This window comes from Fringilla coelebs, assembly GCF_963513975.1.
Source record: "Fringilla coelebs genome assembly, chromosome: 12".
In the NCBI taxonomy this organism is placed as follows: Eukaryota; Metazoa; Chordata; class Aves; order Passeriformes; family Fringillidae; genus Fringilla; species Fringilla coelebs.
Genome location: NC_140038.1, coordinates 4,257,310 through 4,277,831, shown reverse-complemented (window position 1 = coordinate 4,277,831; position 20,522 = coordinate 4,257,310). Strand labels below are relative to the sequence as shown.

At 55.3% G+C, this 20,522-nt stretch overlaps 1 protein-coding gene across 4 annotated transcripts; it reads left to right on the top strand.

Annotated features, from left to right (window-relative positions):
* Positions 1-4,463: 4,463 nt before the first annotated feature.
* On the top strand, positions 4,464-19,607 carry CD276 (CD276 molecule). Of its 4 annotated transcripts, none has more exons than XR_014616455.1 (8): positions 4,464-4,508; positions 8,607-8,724; positions 10,112-10,462; positions 11,585-11,881; positions 13,414-13,549; positions 16,468-16,509; positions 18,343-18,378; positions 19,424-19,483. XR_014616455.1 is itself a non-coding variant. In XM_084213611.1 (8 exons), the coding sequence occupies exons 2-8, from the start codon at positions 8,685-8,687 to the stop codon at positions 19,444-19,446; spliced, it is 930 nt and encodes a 309-aa protein (XP_084069737.1). In that variant the 5' UTR covers positions 4,464-4,508; positions 8,607-8,684; the 3' UTR covers positions 19,447-19,516. The 4 variants fall into 4 exon arrangements, 3 of the variants coding, with proteins under 3 accessions (XP_084069737.1, XP_084069736.1, XP_084069738.1); XM_084213611.1 differs by having other exon boundaries at positions 13,409-13,549; positions 19,424-19,516; XM_084213610.1 differs by lacking the exon at positions 16,468-16,509 and having other exon boundaries at positions 19,424-19,607.
* Positions 19,608-20,522: the final 915 nt, after the last annotated feature.

Sequence of the window (20,522 nt, the reverse complement as noted above, 5' to 3'; positions counted from 1 at the left end):
GATGTGCCTCCGGGGCAGTGGGGTGCAGTGTGGGATGGGACAGGGCAGTGTGTCCGTGTGTCCATGTGTCTGTATACCTGTGTGTCCATGCATCCATGTGTCCGTGTGTCTGTGTGCAGCCTGGCAGCAGGATGTGCCTCTGGGGCAGTGGGGTGCAGTGTGGGATGGGGCAGAGCAGTGTGTCTATGTGTCCGTGTGTCCATATATCTGTGTGTCCATGCATCCATGTGTCTGTGTGTCCATGCGCAGCCTGGCAGCAGGATGTGCCTCTGGGGCAGTGGGGTGCAGTGTGGGACGGGGCAGAGCAGTGTGTCTATGTGTCCGTGTGTCCATATATCTGTGTGTCCATGCATCCATGTGTCTGTGTGTCCATGCGCAGCCTGGCAGCAGGATGTGCCTCTGGGGCAGTGGGGTGCAGTGTGGGACGGGGCAGGGCAGTGTGTCCGTGTGTCCATATATCTGTGTGTCCATGCATCCATGTGTCCGTGTGTCCATGCGCAGCCTGGCAGCAGGATGTGCCTCCGGGGCAGTGGGGTGCAGTGTGGGATGGGGCAGGGCAGTGTGTCCATCTGTCTGTCTGTCCATGTGTCTGTGTGCAGTAGGATGTGCCTCTGGGGCAGTGAGGTGCAGGGCAGGGCAGGGCAGCGTGTCTGTCTGTCTGTCCGTGTGTCCATGTGCAGCAGGATGTGCCTCTGGGGCACTGGGCTGCAGTGTGGACAGGGCCGTGTGTCCCTGTGTGCCCCGTGTCTGTGTGTCCATGTGCCCCGTGTCCGTGTGTCTGTGTGTCCCGGTGTCCTGCCCGGCTGCCTCTGCTCTGCTGCCCCAGAGCAGTTTGTTTGCCGTAGCGCCGTGGGGTTTGGAGTCCATTGAAGAAAAGACCTCAGAGAAAACCTTTCAGAGAGAACAGCTCTTTTTCCCCCACACCTGAAGGGATGAGCGCCACGCTGGGAGCGATCTTTGCTGTGTCTTTGCTCTGATACCAAAACCCCCGGCTGATATTTACAGATAGCTGGGCTGCTCTGAGCTGGACTCATTCCCTGCGAGATCAAAACGTGCCCTGGGACTGCAGCAGGAACCTCCGGCTCCTTCCTGCCATCCTGGGAACTTCAGGAGGAATTTTTGCCAGGAATTTTGCCCAGGTGGATGCTCCTGCTGCCTTCCAGCCTGGGGAATGACAGAGAGCACCAAGAGGGTGCTGCCTTTGGGGGAGGAGGCCTCATATCTCCTCAAAATCGGTGGGAAATGGATTTGTAGAGGATTCTCACACATCTGTGTGCAAACTCTGAGATAAGAAATGCTGACTGAGAAATGCCATGGAATAGGACAGACATTGCTGGGAGAGAAATGGAACTGGAAACAGCTTTCAAAGGATGGCCTTGCAAGTAAGACCAGAGAAACAGAACTATGAAAGATGCATTTTACATTATTGGCTTTAAAGCATTTGCAGCATGGTGTGACAAAAGCTGACAGACCAAGAAATGCTGATGATGTAATTAGGAAATAGTTGGCTTCTGATTGTGATGGTGTGAGTGATGACACCTGTATTGTCTCACCCTTCTCATGAGACTGAAAATGGAATAAAAGTTTTTACAACACATCTCTGGGTCAGAAAAGGGTTAAATCTGACAAAAATCCACTTTTTCGCCTTCTTCCTGCTGTCCTTGCTGGGTTTGGGACAGAGCTGGGGGGAGGATGTGGGGAGGAAGCAGGAGGAAGGGAGAAGGGAAAAAGCTCATTTTCCATGCCTGGGGGAGGGAAGGGCTCTGCAAGCACGGCTGGCTCCTCTTCCCTCCACTCCTCCCAGAACAGAGGAGCTTTTCAGCCTGGAAAAGCCTCTGGGAAAGGGCACGGACTGGGAGAGAGGTGGAACCAAAAAGCAGAAATGAGCTGGGAAAGACGGCCTGGCAAAAAGAGCAGAGATTGTGGAGAGTTCCAGCTGGAAAGATGCACTGGAGCAGGAGTACGGGGGGGAAAATAGAGGGGGTGGGGGTTAAATATAGGTTAAAAATAGAGGTAAAAATAGAGGTGATTTGTGTTAAATGCAGGTAAAAATGCAGATAAAATAGAGGTAAAAATAGAGGTGATTTGTGTTAAATACAGGTAAAAATGCAGATAAAAATAGAGGTGATTTGTGTTAAATGCAGGTAAAAATAGAGGTGATTTTTGTTAAAATATAGGTAAAAATAGAGGTGATTTATGTTAAAATATAGGTAAAAATAAGGGTGATTTGTGTTAAACACAGGTAAAAATACAGATAAAAATAGAGGTGATTTGTGTTAAATACAGGTAAAAATGCAGATAAAATATAGGTTAAAATAGTGGTGATTTGTGTTAAATACAGGTAAAAATGCAGATAAAATATAGAGGTGATTTGTGTTAAATACAGGTAAAAATAAAGGTGATTTGTGTTAAAATATAGGTAAAAATGCAGATAAAATAGAGGTAAAAATAGAGGTGATTTGTGTTAAATACAGGTAAAAATGCAGATAAAATAGATGTAAAAATAGAGGTGATTTGTGTTAAATACAGGTAAAAATGCAGATAAAATATAGGTTAAAATAGTGGTGGTTTGTGTTAAACACAGGTAAAAATGCAGATAAAATACAGGTAAAAATAGAGGGGATTCTTCCATATTTTTCCATAACCATTTCTAAATTGACATTTCTCATCTCAAAGTTTACAGATGTGCCAAAAAAAAAAAAAAACCAAAAAAAACCCAACCAGCCACGGAATGGTTTAAACATAGCAGGTCTGGGGTTATTTTAACTCTCACCTTTCCATTTTCAGCTCTGCCCTGTCATCAAAAGGGTGAGGAAGTTTCCTGTGCTCTGCAGCCAGGAAAAAGTCCAAACCAGCCTCACTTTGGGGCTCCCAAAATGCTGGGGTTTCCCCCTCAAGATTATTTTTTTGATTTTTCAAATTTGAGGTTTGAAATTTTTGAGGGAAATTTGAGATTTTTTTTTTTTTTGAGATTTTTAAGCTTTAATTTGAGGTTAATTTAGGTTAATTCCCCAAATTTCTCCCGTGCTGTGTCCCCAGCAGTGCTTTCTGCCAGGCACTGGTGGGGAAATCATTCACCAGGATATTCCTGGGAAGCAGCCTGGGCTCCACCTGGCAAATTCCAGCTGCCTTCTGTCCTCCTGCCCAGTTCCATCCACCTCATCCTGAATCTGAGATCTCCAAAATCCCAAATTTGAGATCTCCAAAACCCCAAATTTGAGATCTCTGAAATCCCAATTTTGAGATCTCCAAAATCTCAAATTTGAGATCTCCAAAATCCCTGGTTCCCTGCACCTCATCCTGAATCTGAGATCTCCAAAATCCCAAATTTGAGATCTCCAAAATCTCTGGTTCCGTGCACCTCATCCTGACTTTGAGATTTCCAAAATTTTGACTCTGGGATCTCCAAAATCCCAGGGTCCATGTATCTCATCCCAAATCTGAGATCTCCAAAATCCTGACTTTGAGATCCTCAAAATCCCTGGTTCTGTGCACCTCATCCTGACTTTGAGATCCCCAAAATCCCAGGCACCCCAATCCTCAGCCCACTGCTCCCCAATCCCCCTGCTCAGCGCTCCCTGATCCTCCTCTCCAGGATCCCCAATCCCTGCTCCAGGCTCCCCAATCCGCTTGCTGCCCTTTCCCATTCCAGGCTCCCCAATCCCCATTCCCGACTCCCAAATCTCCATTCCTGCCTCCCCACTCCCTGTTCCTGGCTCCCCAATCCCCTCAATCCCTCTTCTGCTCCAGGCTCCCCAGTCCCCTCGCTCTGTGTCCCATTCCCGGCTCCCCAATCCCCTGGCCCCGTGTCCCATTCCCGGATCCCCAGTCCCCATTCCCGGCTCCCCAATCCCCCGGCCCCGTGTCCCTCTCCCAGCTCCCCAGTCCCCATTCCCGGCTCCCCAATCCCCTGGCCCCGTGTCCCATTCCCAGCTCCCCAGTCCCCATTCCCGGCTCCCCAGTCCCTGGCTCCCCAATCCCCTGGCTCCGTGTCCCATTCCCGGCTCCCCAATCCCCATTCCCGGCTCCCCAATCCCCTGGCCCCGTGTCCCATTCCCGGCTCCCCAGTCCCCATTCCCGGCTCCCCAATCCCCTGGCCCCGTGTCCCATTCCCGGCTCCCCAATCCCCATTCCCGGCTCCCCAATCCCCTGGCCCCGTGTCCCATTCCCGGCTCCCCAATCCCCATTCCCGGCTCCCCAATCCCCTGGCCCCGTGTCCCATTCCCGGCTCCCCAATCCCCATTCCCGGCTCCCCAATCCCCTGGCCCCGTGTCCCATTCCCGGCTCCCCAGTCCCCATTCCCGGCTCCCCAATCCCCATTCCCGGCTCCCCAATCCCCATTCCCGGCTCCCCAATCCCCTGGCCCCGTGTCCCATTCCCGGCTCCCCAATCCCCTGGCCCCGTGTCCCGCTCCAGGCTCCTCCCGCGCCGTTCCCGGCAGGAAGCGCTCTCCGCCAATCGCGCCGGGGCCGCCGCCCGCCGCCCGCGCTGCCTCCGCCGCGGGCCCGGTGAGTGCCGGGGGCTCCGGGGGGCTCGGGGGGCTCGGGGGTGCGCCCGGCCCCCGGGGTGCAGGGAGGGTGGGTGCAGGGAGGGTGGCACTCCGGGATGCTCGGGAATCCCGCTGGAAGCGCCCGCTTGGGTATCCGGGGCTGAAGGCGGCCCGCGGTGCCGGGAGGAAGCGCTGGTTCCCCTTTTCCCCGCCGAGACAAGGGGGAGCCCGCCCTGCCTTCCTCCGGCCCTCGGGGGCATCCCGGATCGCAATCCCTGCCTCCCGGCAAGGATCACCCCGAATCCCAATCCCTTCCTCTCGGCAAGGATCACCCCGAGTCCTTGTCCCTTCCTCCCGGCAAGGATCACCCCGAATCCCAATCCCTTCCTCTCGGCAAGGATCGCCCCAAGTCCTTGTCCCTTCCTCCCGGCAAAGATCACCCCGAGTCCCAATCCCTTCCTCCCGGCAAGGATCACCCCGAATCCCAATCCCTTCCTTCTGTCAAGTATTGCACCCCAAATCCTCATCCCTTCCTCTTTCCCAATATTCCACCTCAAATCTTCATCCCTTCTTCCTTCCCGGTATTTCGCCCCAAATCCTCATCCCTTCCTCCTTCCTGGTATCCCCCTAAATCCCTTCTTCCCCCCAGTATCACCCCAAATCCTCATCCCTTCCTCCTGCCAGGTGTCCCCCTGAATCCCTGTCCCTTCCCAGCCCCAACACCCCACCCCGCAGCCCCGGTGGGATGTGAGGGCTGTGTCCCGTCTCTCCACACCCCATCCCCACGGAGCCCCACGTGAGGCATCCCCGCTGCACGCCCACAACTTGAGCCGGACCTAAAAATAGTCCTGAGCTGAGCCTGGCTCTTGGCTCAAGGAGAGGGGGCAGAGAGTTAACCCAGGCACCCCGAAAATGAGATTTTTATTTAGTTGGCTACTTCTAAAATAATCTTGCTTTAGTTCACTTAGGGGGATGAGTCAGGGTTTTCCTCTCCCCCCATCGCCCCTTCCCTCCTTCCTGGGGTGGGTCTGGTTGGGAAAAGTTCGGGAAAGGGGGTGGGAAAAATCCTGGATTGTTCATTTTGCCTCGTGCACGGGAGGGAAGGAGAGGGGAAACGCTCTTAGGGCTCTTGGGGTAGAAATGTGTCTCAGTTTCCCCCATTCCCCGCGCCTCAGTTTCCCCTTGTGCCTCAGTTTCCCCCATTCCCCATGCCTCAGTTTCATCTTGTGCCTCAGTTTCATCTTGTGCCTTTGTGACTCAGTTTCCCCCATTCCCTATTCCTGTTTTCCTCAGTTTCCTCATTCCCTGTGCCTCAGTTTCCCCTTGTGCCTCAGTTTCCCCCATTCCCCGTGCCTCAGTTTCCCCTTGTGCCTCAGTTTCCCCGTTCCCTGTGCCTCAGTTTCCCCCATTCCCCGTGCCTCAGTTTCCCTCTATACCTGTTTCCCCCATACCTGTTTTCCCTTTGTGCCTCAGTTGCCCCTGTTGTGCCTCAGTTTCCCCTTTGTGCCTCAGTTTCCCCCATTATCCATGCCTCAGTTTTATCTTGTGCCTCAGTTTCCCCTTGTGCCTCAGTTTCCCCCATTCCCTGTGCCTCAGTTTCCCCCTTGTGCCTCAGTTTCCCGCATTCCCCGTGCCTCAGTTTCCCTCAATACCTGTTTCCCCCATACCTCAGTTTCCCCTGTTGTGCCTCAGTTTCCCCTTTGTGCCTCAGTTTCCCCCATTCCTTATTCCTGTTTTCCCCTTATGCCTCAGTTTCCCCGTTCCCTGTGCCTCAGTTTCCCCCATTCCCCATGCCTCAGTTTTATCTTGTGCCTCAGTTTCCCCTTGTGCCTCAGTTTCCCCTTTGTGCCTCAGTTTCCCCTTGTGCCTCAGTTTCCCCCTTTGTGCCTCAGTTTCCCCTATACCTCAGTTTTCCCCTTTGTGCCTCAGTTTCCCCTGTTGTGCCTCAGTTTCCCCCGTTGTGCCTCAGTTTCCCCTGTTGTGCCTCAGTTTCCCCCGTTGTGCCTCAGTTTCCCCTGTTGTGCCTCAGTTTCCCCTGTTCCCTGTGCCTCAGTTTCCCCCTTTGTGCCTCAGTTTCCCCTGTTGTGCCTCAGTATCCCCTGTTGTGCCTCAGTTTCCCCTGTTGTGCCTCAGTTTCCCCCTTTGTGCCTCAGTTTCCCCTGTTGTGCCTCAGTTTCCCCTGTTGTGCCTCAGTTTCCCCCGTTGTGCCTCAGTTTCTCCTGTTGTGCCTCAGTTTCCCCCATTCCCCATACCTCAGTTTCCCCCTTTGTGCCTCAGTTTCCCCCTTTGTGCCTCAGTTTCCCCCGTTGTGCCTCAGTTTCCCCCGTTGTGCCTCAGTTTCCCCCATTCCCTGGACCTTTCCCCCTCTTTGTGCCTCAGTTTCCCCGTGGGAGCCACAGATGTGGCAGTGCCACGACCCCACAGGGGTGACGGTGCCAGTGCCAGGGGCTCCGGGGCAGGGGGGATGGGACAGGGAGGGGACACGGAGGGGACACAACGGGAACCCGGGATGGGCTGGGACAGGGAGGGGACACGGAGGGGACACAACGGGACAGGGATGGGCTGGGACAGGGAGAGGACACGGAGGGGACACAGCGGGACCCTGGGATGGGCTGGGACAGGGAGGGGACACAACGGGACCCCGGGATGGGCTGGGACAGGGAGGGGACACGGAGGGGACACAACGGGACCCTGGGATGGGATGGGACAGGGAGGGGACATGGAGGGGACACAACGGGACCCCGGGATGGGATGGGATGGCACAGGGAGGGGCAGTACGGCGTCCCTACAGGCACAGGACCCCACAGATCCCAGCGGGACCCTGGGATGGGCTGGCACGGCCCAGGGAGGGGACAGAGCGCGACCTGACGTGGCCCAGGGAGGGGACAGGGAGGGACGGGCAGTGGCGCCGCTGCCCGGAGCCGGTGGCTGCGGCGGGAGCAGCGCGGGTCACGCGGCTCCTCGGGAATCCTCGGGCACTCTGCCCTCGCCGCCTGTCTGTCCAATTCCCCTTCTCCGGGCACCCATCCCGGAGCTTCTCCCGCCTCCCTGCGGCCCGCGCCGAGCCTCGCCGCCCCGCCGTGCCGGGAACGCGCAGCCCTGCCCCTTGGAGCTGCTCGGAGCGAAATCCCGGCCCCGGGAAGGGAAGGGGCTCCCATGGCTTCCCCAGGGCACCGCTGCCGGCTCCATCAGTGCCGGGAATGCAGCATCCCTCTGGCTGTGCCAGGCTGGAGCTGAACCCCTTCCCGTAGTGTCTGATAGGGTGGTGCTCCCCAGGAGTGGCTGGTGTGAGATCCCTGGGAATGCCGTGGGATCCCTGGGAATGGCTGCCATGGGATCCCTGGGAATGCCGTGGGATCCCTGGGAATGGCTGCCGTGAGATCCCTGGGAATGGCTGCCATGGGATCCCTGGGAATGCCGTGGGATCCCTGGGAATGGCTGCCGTGAGATCCCTGGGAATGGCTGCCATGGGATCCCTGGGAATGCCGTGGGATCCCTGGGAATGGCTGCCGTGAGATCCCTGGGAATGGCTGCCATGAGATCCCTGGGAATGCTGTGGGATCCCTGGGAATGGCTGCCATGGGATCCCTGGGAATGGCTGCCGTGAGATCCCTGGGAATGGCTGCCATGAGATCCCTGGGAATGCTGTGGGATCCCTGGGAATGGCTGCCATGGGATCCCTGGGAATGGCTGCCATGGGATCCCTGGGAATGGCTGCCGTGGGATCCCTGGGAATGGCTGGTGTGGGATCCCTGGGAATGGCTGCCATGGGATCCCTGGGAATGGCTGCCGTGGGATCCCTGGGAATGGCTGGTGTGGGATCCCTGGGAATGGCTGCCATGGGATCCCTGGGAATGGCTGCCATGGGATCCCTGGGAATGCCGTGAGATCCCTGGGAATGCTGTGGGATCCCTGGGAATGGCTGCCATGAGATCCCTGGGAATGGCTGCCATGGGATCCTTGGGAATGCCGTGGGATCCCTGGGAATGGCTGGTGTGGGATCCCTGGGAATGCCGTGGGATCCCTGGGAATGCCGTGGCATGCCCAGCCTGTTTGTCCCCTTGCTCTGTCCCTCCATCCCAGCACCATCCCAGCCTTTCCTTGTGTTTTCCCCCAGCTCAGCCTTCCCAGAGAGGATCCTCCCCACCAGGATTCCCGCTCCTGCTCCCTCATCCCGGCTTTTCCCGTGCCAAGGATGCCCTTCCCGCTGCTCATCCTGGCATTTGGGCTGGCAGGTGAGTGGGGCTGGTGGCACTGCCCTGCAGGAGATGTCCCCAGTGCCACTGGGATGGGGCTGGAATTGTGCCAGGGCACTGGGATGAGGCTGGAATTGTGCCATGGCACTGGGATGGGGCTGGAGCTGTGCCAGGGCACTGGGATGGGGCTGGAATCCTGCCATGGTACTGAGATGAGCTGGAATTGTGCCATGGCACTGGGATGGGGCTGGAATCCTGCTGGAGCACTGGGATGAGCTGGAATTGTGCCAGGGCACTGGGATGAGCTGGAGCTGTGCCATGGCACTGGGATGGGGCTGGAGCTGTGCCATGGCACTGGGATGAGCTGGAATTGTGCCATGGCACTGGGATGGGGCTGGAATTGTGCCATGGCACTGGGATGGGGCTGGAGCTGTGCCAGGGCACTGGGATGAGCTGGAGCCGTGCCATGGCACTGGGATGAGCTGGAATCCTGCCATGGCACTGGGATGAGCTGGAATTGTGCCAGGGCACTGGGATGGGGCTGGAGCTGTGCCAGGGCACTGGGATGAGCTGGAATCCTGCCATGGCACTGGGATGAGCTGGAATTGTGCCAGGGCACTGGGATGAGCTGGAATCCTGCCATGGCACTGGGATGAGCTGGAATTGTGCCAGGGCACTGGGATGAGCTGGAATCCTGCCATGGCACTGGGATGAGCTGGAACCGTGCTGTGCCACCCCAGCTGGCGCCGTGCTGGAGCACTGGTGCCACCTAGCGCTGCCAGCCTGGCCAGGGCTGGCTCCTCCTGGGGACCGTGTCCCAGCACTGCCACCAGCCCTCCTGTCCCCCGTGGGGACAATCCAGGCTCTGTGCCCCCGAGCAGGTTTGGGTGCCCGTGGCTGCTCCTGGCAGCTGAAGGTGCCTCTGGTTTGTCTGGAATTGTCCCCCTTCCATCAGGGTGGCATGGCCAGTGACAATCCTGAGATGCCACCTCTCCATGTGTCCCTCCCATGAGCATTGCTTGGGTGTTATCCACATCTGCATGCCCGTGGCAGTTCCTGGCAGTTGAGGTGTCCCAATTTGGTGCTGGATATGGAACTGTCCCCCTTCCATTGGGGTGACACAGCTGGTGACAATCCTGAGATGCCACCTGTCCATGTGTCCTTCCCATGGGCATTGCTTGGGTGTTACCCACATCTGGGTGCCCGTGGCTGCTCCTGGCAGCTCCTGGCAGCTCCTGGCAGTTGAGGTGTCCCAGTTTGGTGCTGGATGTGGAACTGTCCCCCTTCCATCAGGGTGACACGGCCAGTGACAGTCCCTAGACGCCACCTGCCCCCATGCCCCTCAATTTTCTCAGACTCCATCCAGCTGCAGAACCCAGGAGCTTCTCCTGCCGGTGTCACAGCTTGTCCCCATCCCCTCCCGCAGCCGCCATGGAGATCCAGGTGCCGGAGGAGCCGGTGGTGGCCCTGTTCGGCCAGGACGCCACCTTGCTGTGCTCCTTCTCCCCCGAGGCCAACTTCAGCGTGGCCGAGCTGAGCCTCATCTGGCAGCTGACGGACACCAAGCGCCTGGTGCACGGCTTCTCGGGGGGCCGCGACCTGCCGCAGGACCAGGGCGGCGGCTACGCCAACCGCACGGCGCTCTTCTACGACCAGCTGCCGCGGGGCAACGTCTCGCTGCTGCTGCGCCGCGTGCGCATCGCCGACGAGGGAAGCTTCACCTGCTTCGTGCGCGTGCGCGACTACGACAGCGCCGCCGTGGCGCTGCAGGTGGCAGGTGAGGAGAGAGGGAGGGAGGGAGAGGGGTGGGAGGTGGGCTGCGGATGAGGGTGGGTTTGGCCAGCTGGAAGAGCGCAATCGCATCCCAGTCCTCGCTCTGGTCGCCCCTCTTGTCCCCACAATGTTCCCTGGGCAGTGTGATCTGTGCCCTGCTGGGGTTCCTGGTTGAGGGGCACCTGGGCCAGCAGGGAGTCTCAGCTGAGGGTAGGTTTGGCCAGCTGGAAGAGCCCAATCTTGGCTGGCCCAGCTCCCTGTCCCAATCCTCGCTCTGGTCCCCTCTTGTCCCCAAAATGTTCCCTGGGCAGCGTGATCCATGCCCTGCTGAGGTTCCTGGCTGAGGGTTCACCTGGGCCAGCAGGGACCCTCAGCTAAGGCTGGGTTTGGCAGCAGGAAGAGCCCAATCCTGGCTGCCACAGCTCCCCATCCCAATCCTCACCCTGGTCCCCTCTTGTCCCCAAAATATTCCCTGGGCAGCGTGATCCATGCCCTGCTGAGACTCCTGGCTGAGTAGCACCTGGGCCAGCAGTGAGGATGGGTTTGGCACCTGGAAGGGCCCATCCCAGTCCTGGCTGGCACAGCTCCCCATCCCAATCCTCACTCTGGTCCCCTCTTGTTCCCAGAATATTCCCTGGGCAGCGTGATCCGTGCCCTGCTGAGGCTCCTGGCTGAGGAGGATCCTCAGCCAGCTGAGGATGGGTTTGGCAGCTGGAAGAGCCCAGTCCTGGCTGGCACAACTCCCCATCCCAATCCTGACTCTGGTCCTCCCTCCTTGTCCCTCACAGCACCTCCCCAAAATATTCTCCAAAACAGTGACAGGGAGGGGCCACCTGGGCCAGCAGTGAGCCTCAGCTGAGGATGGGTTTGGCCAGCTGGAGGAGCCCATCCTGATCAGGGCTGGCACAGCTCCCCATCCCAATCCTCACTCTGGTCCCCTCTTGTCCCCAAAATATTCCCTGGGCAGCGTGATCCGTGCCCTGTTGAGGCTCCTGGCTGAGGAGCCACCTGGGCCAGCAGTGACCCTCAGCTGAGGATGGGTTTGGCAGCTGGAAGAGCCCATCCCAGTCCTGGCTGGCCCAGCTCCCCATCCCAACCCTGACTGCTGTCCCCGCTGTCCCCACAGCTCCCTACTCCAAGCCCAGCGTGCACCTGGAGCCCAGCAAGGACCTGAAGCCGGGCGACGTGGCGGAGGTGACGTGCCACGCGTCGCGCGGCTACCCCGAGGCCAGCGTGCTGTGGCAGGACAGCCGGGGCGCCAACCTGACGGCCAACGTCAGCACCTGGCAGGTGGCCAACGAGGAGGGGCTCTTCGAGGTGCGCAGCGTCCTGCGCGTGCTGCTGGAGCCCGGCGTCACCTACTCCTGCCTGGTGCTCAACGCCGCGCTGCGCCAGCACGGCCACGCCTCGGTCACCGTCACGGGTGAGCCGCTCGGGAGGGGACACTGCCGGCCAGGAGGGGATGGGGAGGGGACACTGCCAGCCAGGAGGGGCTGGGGAGGGGACACTGCCGGCCAGGAGGGGCTGGGGAGGGGACACTGCCAGCCTGAGCCATCCAGGAGGGGCTGGGGAGGTGGCACTGCCAGCCAGGAGGGGCTGGGGAGGGGACACTGCCAGCCAGGAGGGGCTGGGGAGGGGACACTGCCAGCCAGGAGGGGCTGGGGAGGGGACACTGCCAGCCAGGAGGGGCTGGGGAGGTGGCAGTGGCACACTGAGCCAGCCAGGAGGGGCTGGGGAGGGGACACTGCCAGCCAGGAGGGGCTGGGGAGGGGACACTGCCACACAGAGCCGGCTGAGGGACTTGGGAGAGGGAGCACTGCCACCCAGGAGGGGCTGGGAAGGGGACACTGCCGGCCAGGAGGGGCTGGGGGAGGTGGCAGTAGTAGCCAAAGCCAGCCAGGAGGGGCTGGGGAGGGGACACTGCCAGCCAGAGCCAGCTGAGAGACTTGGGGGAGGTGGCACTGCCAGCCAGGAGGGGCTGGGGAGGGGACACTGCCACACAGAGCCAGCCAGGAGGAGCTGGGGAGGGGACACTGCCAGCCAGGAGGGGCTGGGGAGGGGGCACTGCCACACTGAGCCAGCCAGGAGGGGCTGGGGAGGTGGCAGTGGCACCCAGAGCCAGCTGAGAGTGTTGGGGGAGGTGGCACTGCCACCCAGAGCCAGCTGAGAGACTTGGGGGAGGTGGCACTGCCACCCAGGAGGGGCTGGGGAGGTGGCACTGGGTCTCAGAGCCAGCCAGGAGGGGCTGGGGAGGGGACACTGCCACCCAGGAAGGCTGGGGGAGGTGACACTGGCACTCAGAGCCACTCAGGAGGCATTGAGGGAGGTGACCGTGGTGGCACCGGCACCCAGAGCCACCCAGGAGACATCGGGGGAGGTGACACTGGCACCTAGAGCCATCAGGGGAGGTGACACTGGCACCTAGAGTCACCCAGGAGACATCAGGGGAGGTGACACTGGTACCTAGAGACATCGGGGGAGGTGACCCTGGTGGCACATGATCCAAAGCCACCCAGGAGGGGCTGGGGGAGGTGGCACTGCCACCCAGAGCGGGGGTGTTGGGAAGGGATTCCTGGCTGGCGTTCCCAGGGTGCTGTGGCTGTCCCTGCATCCCTGGCAGTGTCCCTTGGAGCAGCCTGGGACAGTGGGAGGTGGCACTGCCCGTGGCAGCAGGGGGTGGCAGCAGGTGGCCTTTAAGCCTTCCATGGGGACATTCCGTGCCCCCAGGGAGCGGCTGTGGGGCTGGGCCATGATCCAGCCTGGATGTGGGGTCACCCCAGGTGGGGGGTCACCCTGGATCAGCCTGGATGTGGGGTCACCCTGGATATGGGATCACCCTGGATATGGGGTCACCCTGGCTCGGGGTCACCCTGGCTTTGGGGTCACCCCTGGCTCGGGGTCACCCCGGCGCCGGGGCGCTGACCAGGCCCGTTTCCGTCCCTCCCGCAAGGCCAGCCCCTGGCCTTCCCGGCGGTGGCGCTGTGGGTGACGGTGGCGCTGGCCGTCTGCGTGCTGGCCCTGCTGGCCCTGCTGGCCTTCGTGTGCCACCAGAAGCTCCGCCAGAGCTGCCGCGAGGACGAGGAGCGCGCCGGTGAGTGCGGGGACACCGGGGGGGGACACCGGGGGGGACACCGGGGGGGACACCGGGGGGGACACCTGGGGACACCGGGGGGGGACACCGGGGGGTGGCACTGCCAGCGCGTCCCCTCCTCATCCCAGCTGCCTCCGGGCTCCTTCCCACGGCCCCCTCCCGTTTTGGGGCACATTCCGTGTTTTTATGGGGTGGTGTCTGCACCACAGGGGGATTTGTTCCCGAAATAGCTCCAGGGATGGCGCTGCCATCCTCGGGAATCACCTTTTCTCCATGGATTTTGCTCCCAATTTCCATTGAGAATGTCCTTTTCTCCATAAATTTTCCTCCCAATTTCCCTCAGGAATGACCTTTTCTCCATGGATTTTTCTCCCAATTTCCATTGGGAATCACCTTTTCTCCACAATTTTCCTCCCAGTTTCTATTGGAAATGAACTTTCCTCCATGGATTTTGCTCCCAATTTCCACTGGGAATGACCTTTTCTCCACGGATTTTTCTCCCAATTTCCATTGGGAATCACCTTTTCTCCATGGATTTTCCTCCCAGTTTCCCTCAGGAATGACCTTTTTTCCATGGATTTTCCTCCCAATTTCCATTGGGAATGACTTTTTCTCCATGGAGTTTTCTCCCAATTTCCCTCAGGAATCACCTTTTCTCCATGGATTTTCCTCCCAGTTTCCCTCAGGAATGACCTTTTTTCCATGGATTTTCCTCCCAATTTCCATTGGGAATGCCTTTTTCTCCATGGATTTTCCTCCCAATTTCCCTCAGGAATGACCATTTTTCCATGGATTTTCCTCCCAATTTCCATTGGGATTGCCTTTTTCTCCATGGATTTTCCTCCCAATTTCCCTCGGGAATGACCTTTTCTCCATGGATTTTCCTCCCAATTTCCATTGGGGATGCCTTTTTCTCCATGGATTTTCCTCCCATTTTCCCTCAGAAATGACCATTTTTTCCTGGATTTTTCTCCCAATTTCTATTGAGAATCACCTTTTCTCCACAATTTTCCTCCCAGTTTCTATTGGAACTTTCCTCCATGGATTGTGCTCCCAATTTCCCTCAGGAATGACCTTTTTCCCATGGATTTTGCTCCCAATTTCTATTGGGAATGAACTTTTTTCCATGGATTTTCCTCCCAGTTTCCCTCAGGAATGACCATTTTTCCTGGATTTTTCTCCCAATTTCTATTGGGAATCACCTTTTCTCCATGGATTTTGCTCCCAGTTTCTATTGGGAATCACCTTTTCTCCACAATTTTCCTCCCAATTTCCATTGGGAATCACCTTTTCCCCATGGATTTTCCTCCCAATTTCCCTCAGGAATGACCATTTTTCCATGGATTTTCCTCCCAATTTCTATTGGGAATCACCTTTTCTCCACAATTTTCTTCCCAATTTCCATTGGGAATGACCTTTTTTCCATGGATTTTTCTCCCAATTTCTATTGGGAATCACCTTTTCTCCATGGATTTTGCTCCCAGTTTCTATTGGGAATGACTTTTTCTCCATGGATTTTCCTCCCAATTTCCCTCAGGAATGACCATTTTTTCATGGCTTTTTCTCCCAATTTCTATTGGGAATCACCTTTTCTCCACAATTTTCCTCCCAGTTTCTATTGGAAATGAACTTTCCTCCATGGATTGTGCTCTCAATTTCCCTCAGGAATGACCTTTTCTCCATGGATTTTGCTCCCAATTTCCATTGGGAATCACCTTTTCTCCACAATTTTCCTCCCAATTTCCATTGGGAATCACCTTTTCTCCATGGATTTTCCTCCCAATTTCTATTGGGAATCACCTTTTCTCCACAATTTTCTTCCCAATTTCCATTGGGAATGACCTTTTTTCCATGGATTTTTCTCCCAATTTCTATTGGGAATCACCTTTTCTCCATGGATTTTCCTCCCAGTTTCCCTCAGGAATGACCATTTTTACATGGATTTTTCTCCCAATTTCTATTGAGAATCACCTTTTCTCCACAATTTTCCTCCCACTTTCTATTGGAAATGAACTTTCCTCCATGGATTGTGCTCTCAATTTCCCTCAGGAATGACCTTTTCTCCATGGATTTTGCTCCCAATTTCCCTCAGGAATCACCTTTTCTCCACAATTTTCCTCCCAATTTCCATTGGGAATGACCTTTTCTTCATGGATTTTGCTCCCAATTTCCATTGGGGATCACCTTTTCTCCATGGATTTTGCTCCCAGTTTCTATTGGGAATGACTTTTTCTCCATGGATTTTGCTCTCAATTTTCCTCAGGAATGACCTTTTCTCCATGGATTTTCCTCCCAGTTTCCCTCAGGAATGACCATTTTTCCATGGATTTTGCTCCCAATTTCTATTGGGAATGCCTTTTTCTCCATGGATTTTGCTCCCAGTTTCCCTTGGGAATTGCCTTTTTCCACAGATCTTTTCCCTGGGTTTGCTCCCAGTTTCCCTCAGGAATTACCCTTTTCCATGGATTTTTTTCCATGGATTTTGCCCCCAGTTTCCCTTTGGAATTACCTTTTTCCCATGTTTTTTTTCCACGGATTTGCTCCCAATTTCTTTTGGGAATGACCTTTCTTTCATGGATTTTTTTCCATGGATTTTACCCCCTGGTTTTCCCTTTGGAATTACCTTTTTTCCCTGGATTTTTCTCCCAGTTTCTCTTGGAAATTACTTTTTTCCCATGGGATTTTTCCATGGGATTTTGCTCCCGGGACCCTCCCGGGATCCCGGTGGGCACTGGAGGGAGGGAAGAGCCTCCCAGTTTGGGGTATCCCAAATTTTGTGGGGATGCAGGGATCCCCCTCCAGGTAGTTTTTAGCTGTCCCTGGGAGCTTTTCCTGCTGGGAATTTTGGGAATGTGGCGCCCAGGAAAGGCCAGGAATGCTGGGAATGGGGTTCCCACCTCGGGATCCTTGTTTTCCAGGGCAAGAGGAGCGGGATGAGGAGGGGGAGGAGCCCAAGACAGGTGGGTGCCCCATCCTGGATAAATCTCCCCATTCCCAAATAAAACCCCCCACTCCATTCCTTAATAAACCTCCCAGTTCCCAAAAAAATCCTCCCTTTTCCATAATAAACTCCCCATTCCCGAATAAAACCGCCCAATCCCTAATCAGCCTCTCCATTCCTTAATAAAACCTTCAAATTCCCAAATCAAACCTCCAAATTCCCAAATAAAATGACAGAATTCCCAAATAAAACCTCCCAATTCCTGAATCAAACCTCCCAATTCCATAATAAAATGACAGAATTCCCAAATAAAACCTCCCAATTCCTGAATCAAACCTCACAATTCATGACAGAATTCCATAATAAAACCTCCCAATTCCTTAATAAACCTCCTCATTTCTTAATAAAATGACAGAATTCCCAAATCAAACCTCCCAATTCCTTAATAAAATCTTCCAATTCCCAAGTAAAACCTCCAAATTTCCATAATAAAACCTCTCCATTCCTTAATAAACCTCCCCATTCCTCAATAAAACCTCCCAATTCCCAAATGAAACCTCCCAATTCCTTAATGAAATGACAGAATTCCCAAATAAAACCTCCCAATTCCTGAATAAAACCTCCCAATTCCTTATTAAGCCTCTCCATTTCTTAATCTTCCAATTTCTGAGTAAAATCTCCCAATTCCTTCCTAAAATGACAGAATTCCCAAATAAAACCTCCCAATTCCTTAATAAAATTATAGAATTCCTTAACAAAACCTCCCAATTCCTTAATAAAATGACAGAATTCCCTAATAAAACCTCCTAATTCCCTAATAAAATCTCCCAATTTCTTAATAAAATCTCTCAATTGCCAAATCAAACCTCCCAATTCCTTAATAAACCTCCCAATTCCTTCATAAAATGACAGAATTCCATAATAAAACCTCCCAACTCCCAAATAAGACCTCCCAATTCCATAATAAAATGACAGAATTCCTAGATAAGACCTCCCAATTCCTTAATAAAGTGACAGAATTCCCAAATCAAACCTCCCAATTCCTTAATAAACCTCCCAATTCCTTAATAAACCTCCCAATTCCTTAATAAAATGACAGAATTCCCAAATAAAACCTCCCCATTCCTGAATAAAATCTCCCAATTCCATAATAAAATCTCCCAATTCCCAAATCAAACCTCACAATTCCTGAATAAAAACTCCCAATTCCTTAATCTTCCAATTTCTGAGTAAAATCTCCCAAATTCCATAATAAAACCTCTCCATTCCTTAATAAACTTCCCAATTTCTTGATAAAATCTCCCAATTCCATAATAAAATGACAGAATTCCCAAATAAAACATCCTCATTACTGAATAAAATGACAGAATTCCATAATAAAACCTCCCAATTCCTGAATAAAATGACAGAATTCCCAAATCAAACCTCCCAATTCCTTAATAAACCTCCCAATTCCCGAATAAAATGTCAGAATTCCCAGATCAAACCTCCCAATTCCTTAATAAACCTCCCAATTCCTGAATAAAATGACAGAATTCCATAATAAAACCTCCCAATTCCTTAATAAAATCTCTCAATTCCTTAATAAAACCTCCCAATTCCTTAATAAACTTCCCAATGTAATAATAAAATGTCAGAATTCCCAGATCAAACCTCCCAATTCCATCCTTTCCCAGCACCCAGCAGCTCCAGGATGCTCCTGGGGATTCCCTTCCTCCCCTGACACAGGACCAAACCCTGGGAATTCTGCAGGGACATTGGGAACGGGGTTGCTTTTGGGGTTTATCCCCCCAAAAATGGGATTGTGGGAATGGGAGGGGACTGACCATGGGGTGCTTTTCCCTTTTCCCAGCTCTGCAGCTGCTGGAAAACACGGAGAGCAGAGAGGGTGAGTGGATGTTCCTGGAAAATCCGGGATAATTCCCATTTTCTCCCAAAAATCCGTGTGGGAAACGTTGGTCGGGTTTTAAGGGGGGATTCCTCCTCCCTATTTTCATTTTCCCACGGGTTTTCCATCAGATTTTCCCAAATTATGGTTTTCCATTTCCCTTTATCCCAGTTTTTCCCATTTTTTCCTGTTCTTTCCCATTTTTTCCTGGTTTTTCCCAGTTTTTCCTGGCATCCAGTGGCTCCTGCATCCCTTATCCCTCCTTTTCCCATCCGCTCTGGATGGGGAAAAGCCTCCCACACCTGACCCTGGAAGGAATTTGGGGGTTTTTTGGGGGGTTTCCAGGGATTTGCTGGGATGATGGGAATTGCTGGGGTTTGAAGAGGATCCAGAGTTTTCCAAGCTGGAAAAGGATCCAGGGATTTCCCAAGCCTGGAAAAGGATCCAGAGTTTTCCAGCCTGGAAAAGGATCCAGAGTTTTTCCAAGTGTGGAAAAGGATCCAGGGATTTGCCAGGCCTGGAAACAGATGCAGAGTTTTCCAAGCTGAAAACGGATCCAGAGTTTTCCAACCTGGAAAAGGATCTGGAGTTTTCCAAACTGGAAAAGGATCCAGAGTTTTCCCAGTCTAGAAAAGGATCTAGGGATTTCTCAAACCTGGAAAAAGATCCAGAGTTTTCCAGCCTGGAAAAGGATCCAGAGTGTTCCAAACCTGGAAAAGGATCCAAGGATTTCCCAAAACTGGAAAAGGATCCAGAGTTTTTCCAAGTGTGGAAAAAGATCCAGAGTTTTCCCAGCCTAGAAAAGGATCCAGAGTTTTCCAGCCTGGAAAAGGATCCAGAATTTTCCAAGCTGCGGCCCCATTAATCCATTAATGTATTAATTTATCAATTTATCAGCGTATCAATTTATTCATTTATCAATTAATTAACTCACCGACGTATTGATTTATTAATTTATTAATTTATCACTCCATTAATTCATTAACCTCCTGATTTATTAATTCATCCATTCATTAATTCATCCATTCCCTCTCTCCCCACCCAGGTCGGGAGCAGGAGATCGATTGACGGCAGCCCCGGCCCCGCCCGCGCGTCCCCGAGCGAGCGGTGACACCCCTGGGGCGGTGACACCCCTGGGGCGGTGACATCCCTGGGGCGGTGACACCCCTGGGGCAGCGACATCCCCGGGCTGGTGACACCCCCAGGCTGGTGACATCCCCATCCTGGTGACACCCCCGGCGTGGTGACACCTCTGGGGTAGTGACACCCCCGGGCTGGTGACACCCCCGGCGTGGTGACACCACCGGGCTGGTGACACCCCTGGCGTGGTGACACCCCCGGCGTGGTGACACCCCTGGCGTGGTGACATCCCCGGGCTGGTGACATCCCCTGGGCAGCGACACCTCCAAGCCAGTGACACCCCCTCAGCAGTGACACCCCCAGGTGGTGACACCTCCAGGCCGGTGACACCCCCAGGAGTGGTGACACCCCCGGGGTGGTGACATGCCCAGGGTGCCCCGGCGCTGCCGCCCGCCCCATCCCGTCCCGTCCTTGCCGGGAGAGGCGGGTGAGGGTCTGCCCAGTGTCCGTGTGTCCGTCTGCGTGTCCCTCCCCGGGGATCATCCCCGTTCCCTGCTCTGGTGCTGCCCCGGGTGCCTTTCCCTGCCCTTCCCTCGGGAATGGCGTCGGGAGCGCGGGGGGCTCCGGCAGCCCCTTCCCCACGCTCCTGTCCCCGCTCCCCGAGTCCCTCCGCGCTCCTCCTGGCCTTAACCGCCATCCCGGCGGGGTCTGTCCCACCGGGAACGATCCCGGGGCGTTTTTGGGAACGGGGCACCCGCTGGCCGGGTGAGCTCCCGCTGTGGGGACACCTGGGGACATCCTGAGCTCGTCATTCCCGTGGGACTGACTGGGGGCTCCGGGCGCGTCCTGGGGACGTGGGGACACCCCGAGTGCTGCTGGAGAGTCCCGGAGCGCGGGAAGGACCCGAGGAATCCTTGGGGAGAGTCCTTGTGTGAATTCCGGGATCGGGAGGGTTTCTCGTGCCTTGACAAATAAACCTGGGACCGTGTCGGTCGATCCCGCCCGGCTCCGTGTGCTCTGCGGGGATTGGCCAGTGGGGAACGGCGTCAGGGTCGGGATTCCCA

What these genes read in the sequence shown, in the direction of transcription:
- CD276 (XM_084213610.1), top strand. Translation starts at nt 8,685, where the DNA reads ATGCCCTTCCCGCTGCTCATCCTGGCATTTGGGCTGGCAG. An exon ending in CGTGGCGCTGCAGGTGGCAG is followed by an intron (nt 10,463 to 11,584) that starts GTGAGGAGAGAG and finishes CTGTCCCCACAG; the next exon opens with CTCCCTACTCCAAGCCCAGC. An exon ending in AAACACGGAGAGCAGAGAGG is followed by an intron (nt 18,379 to 19,423) that starts GTGAGTGGATGT and finishes CTCCCCACCCAG; the next exon opens with GTCGGGAGCAGGAGATCGAT.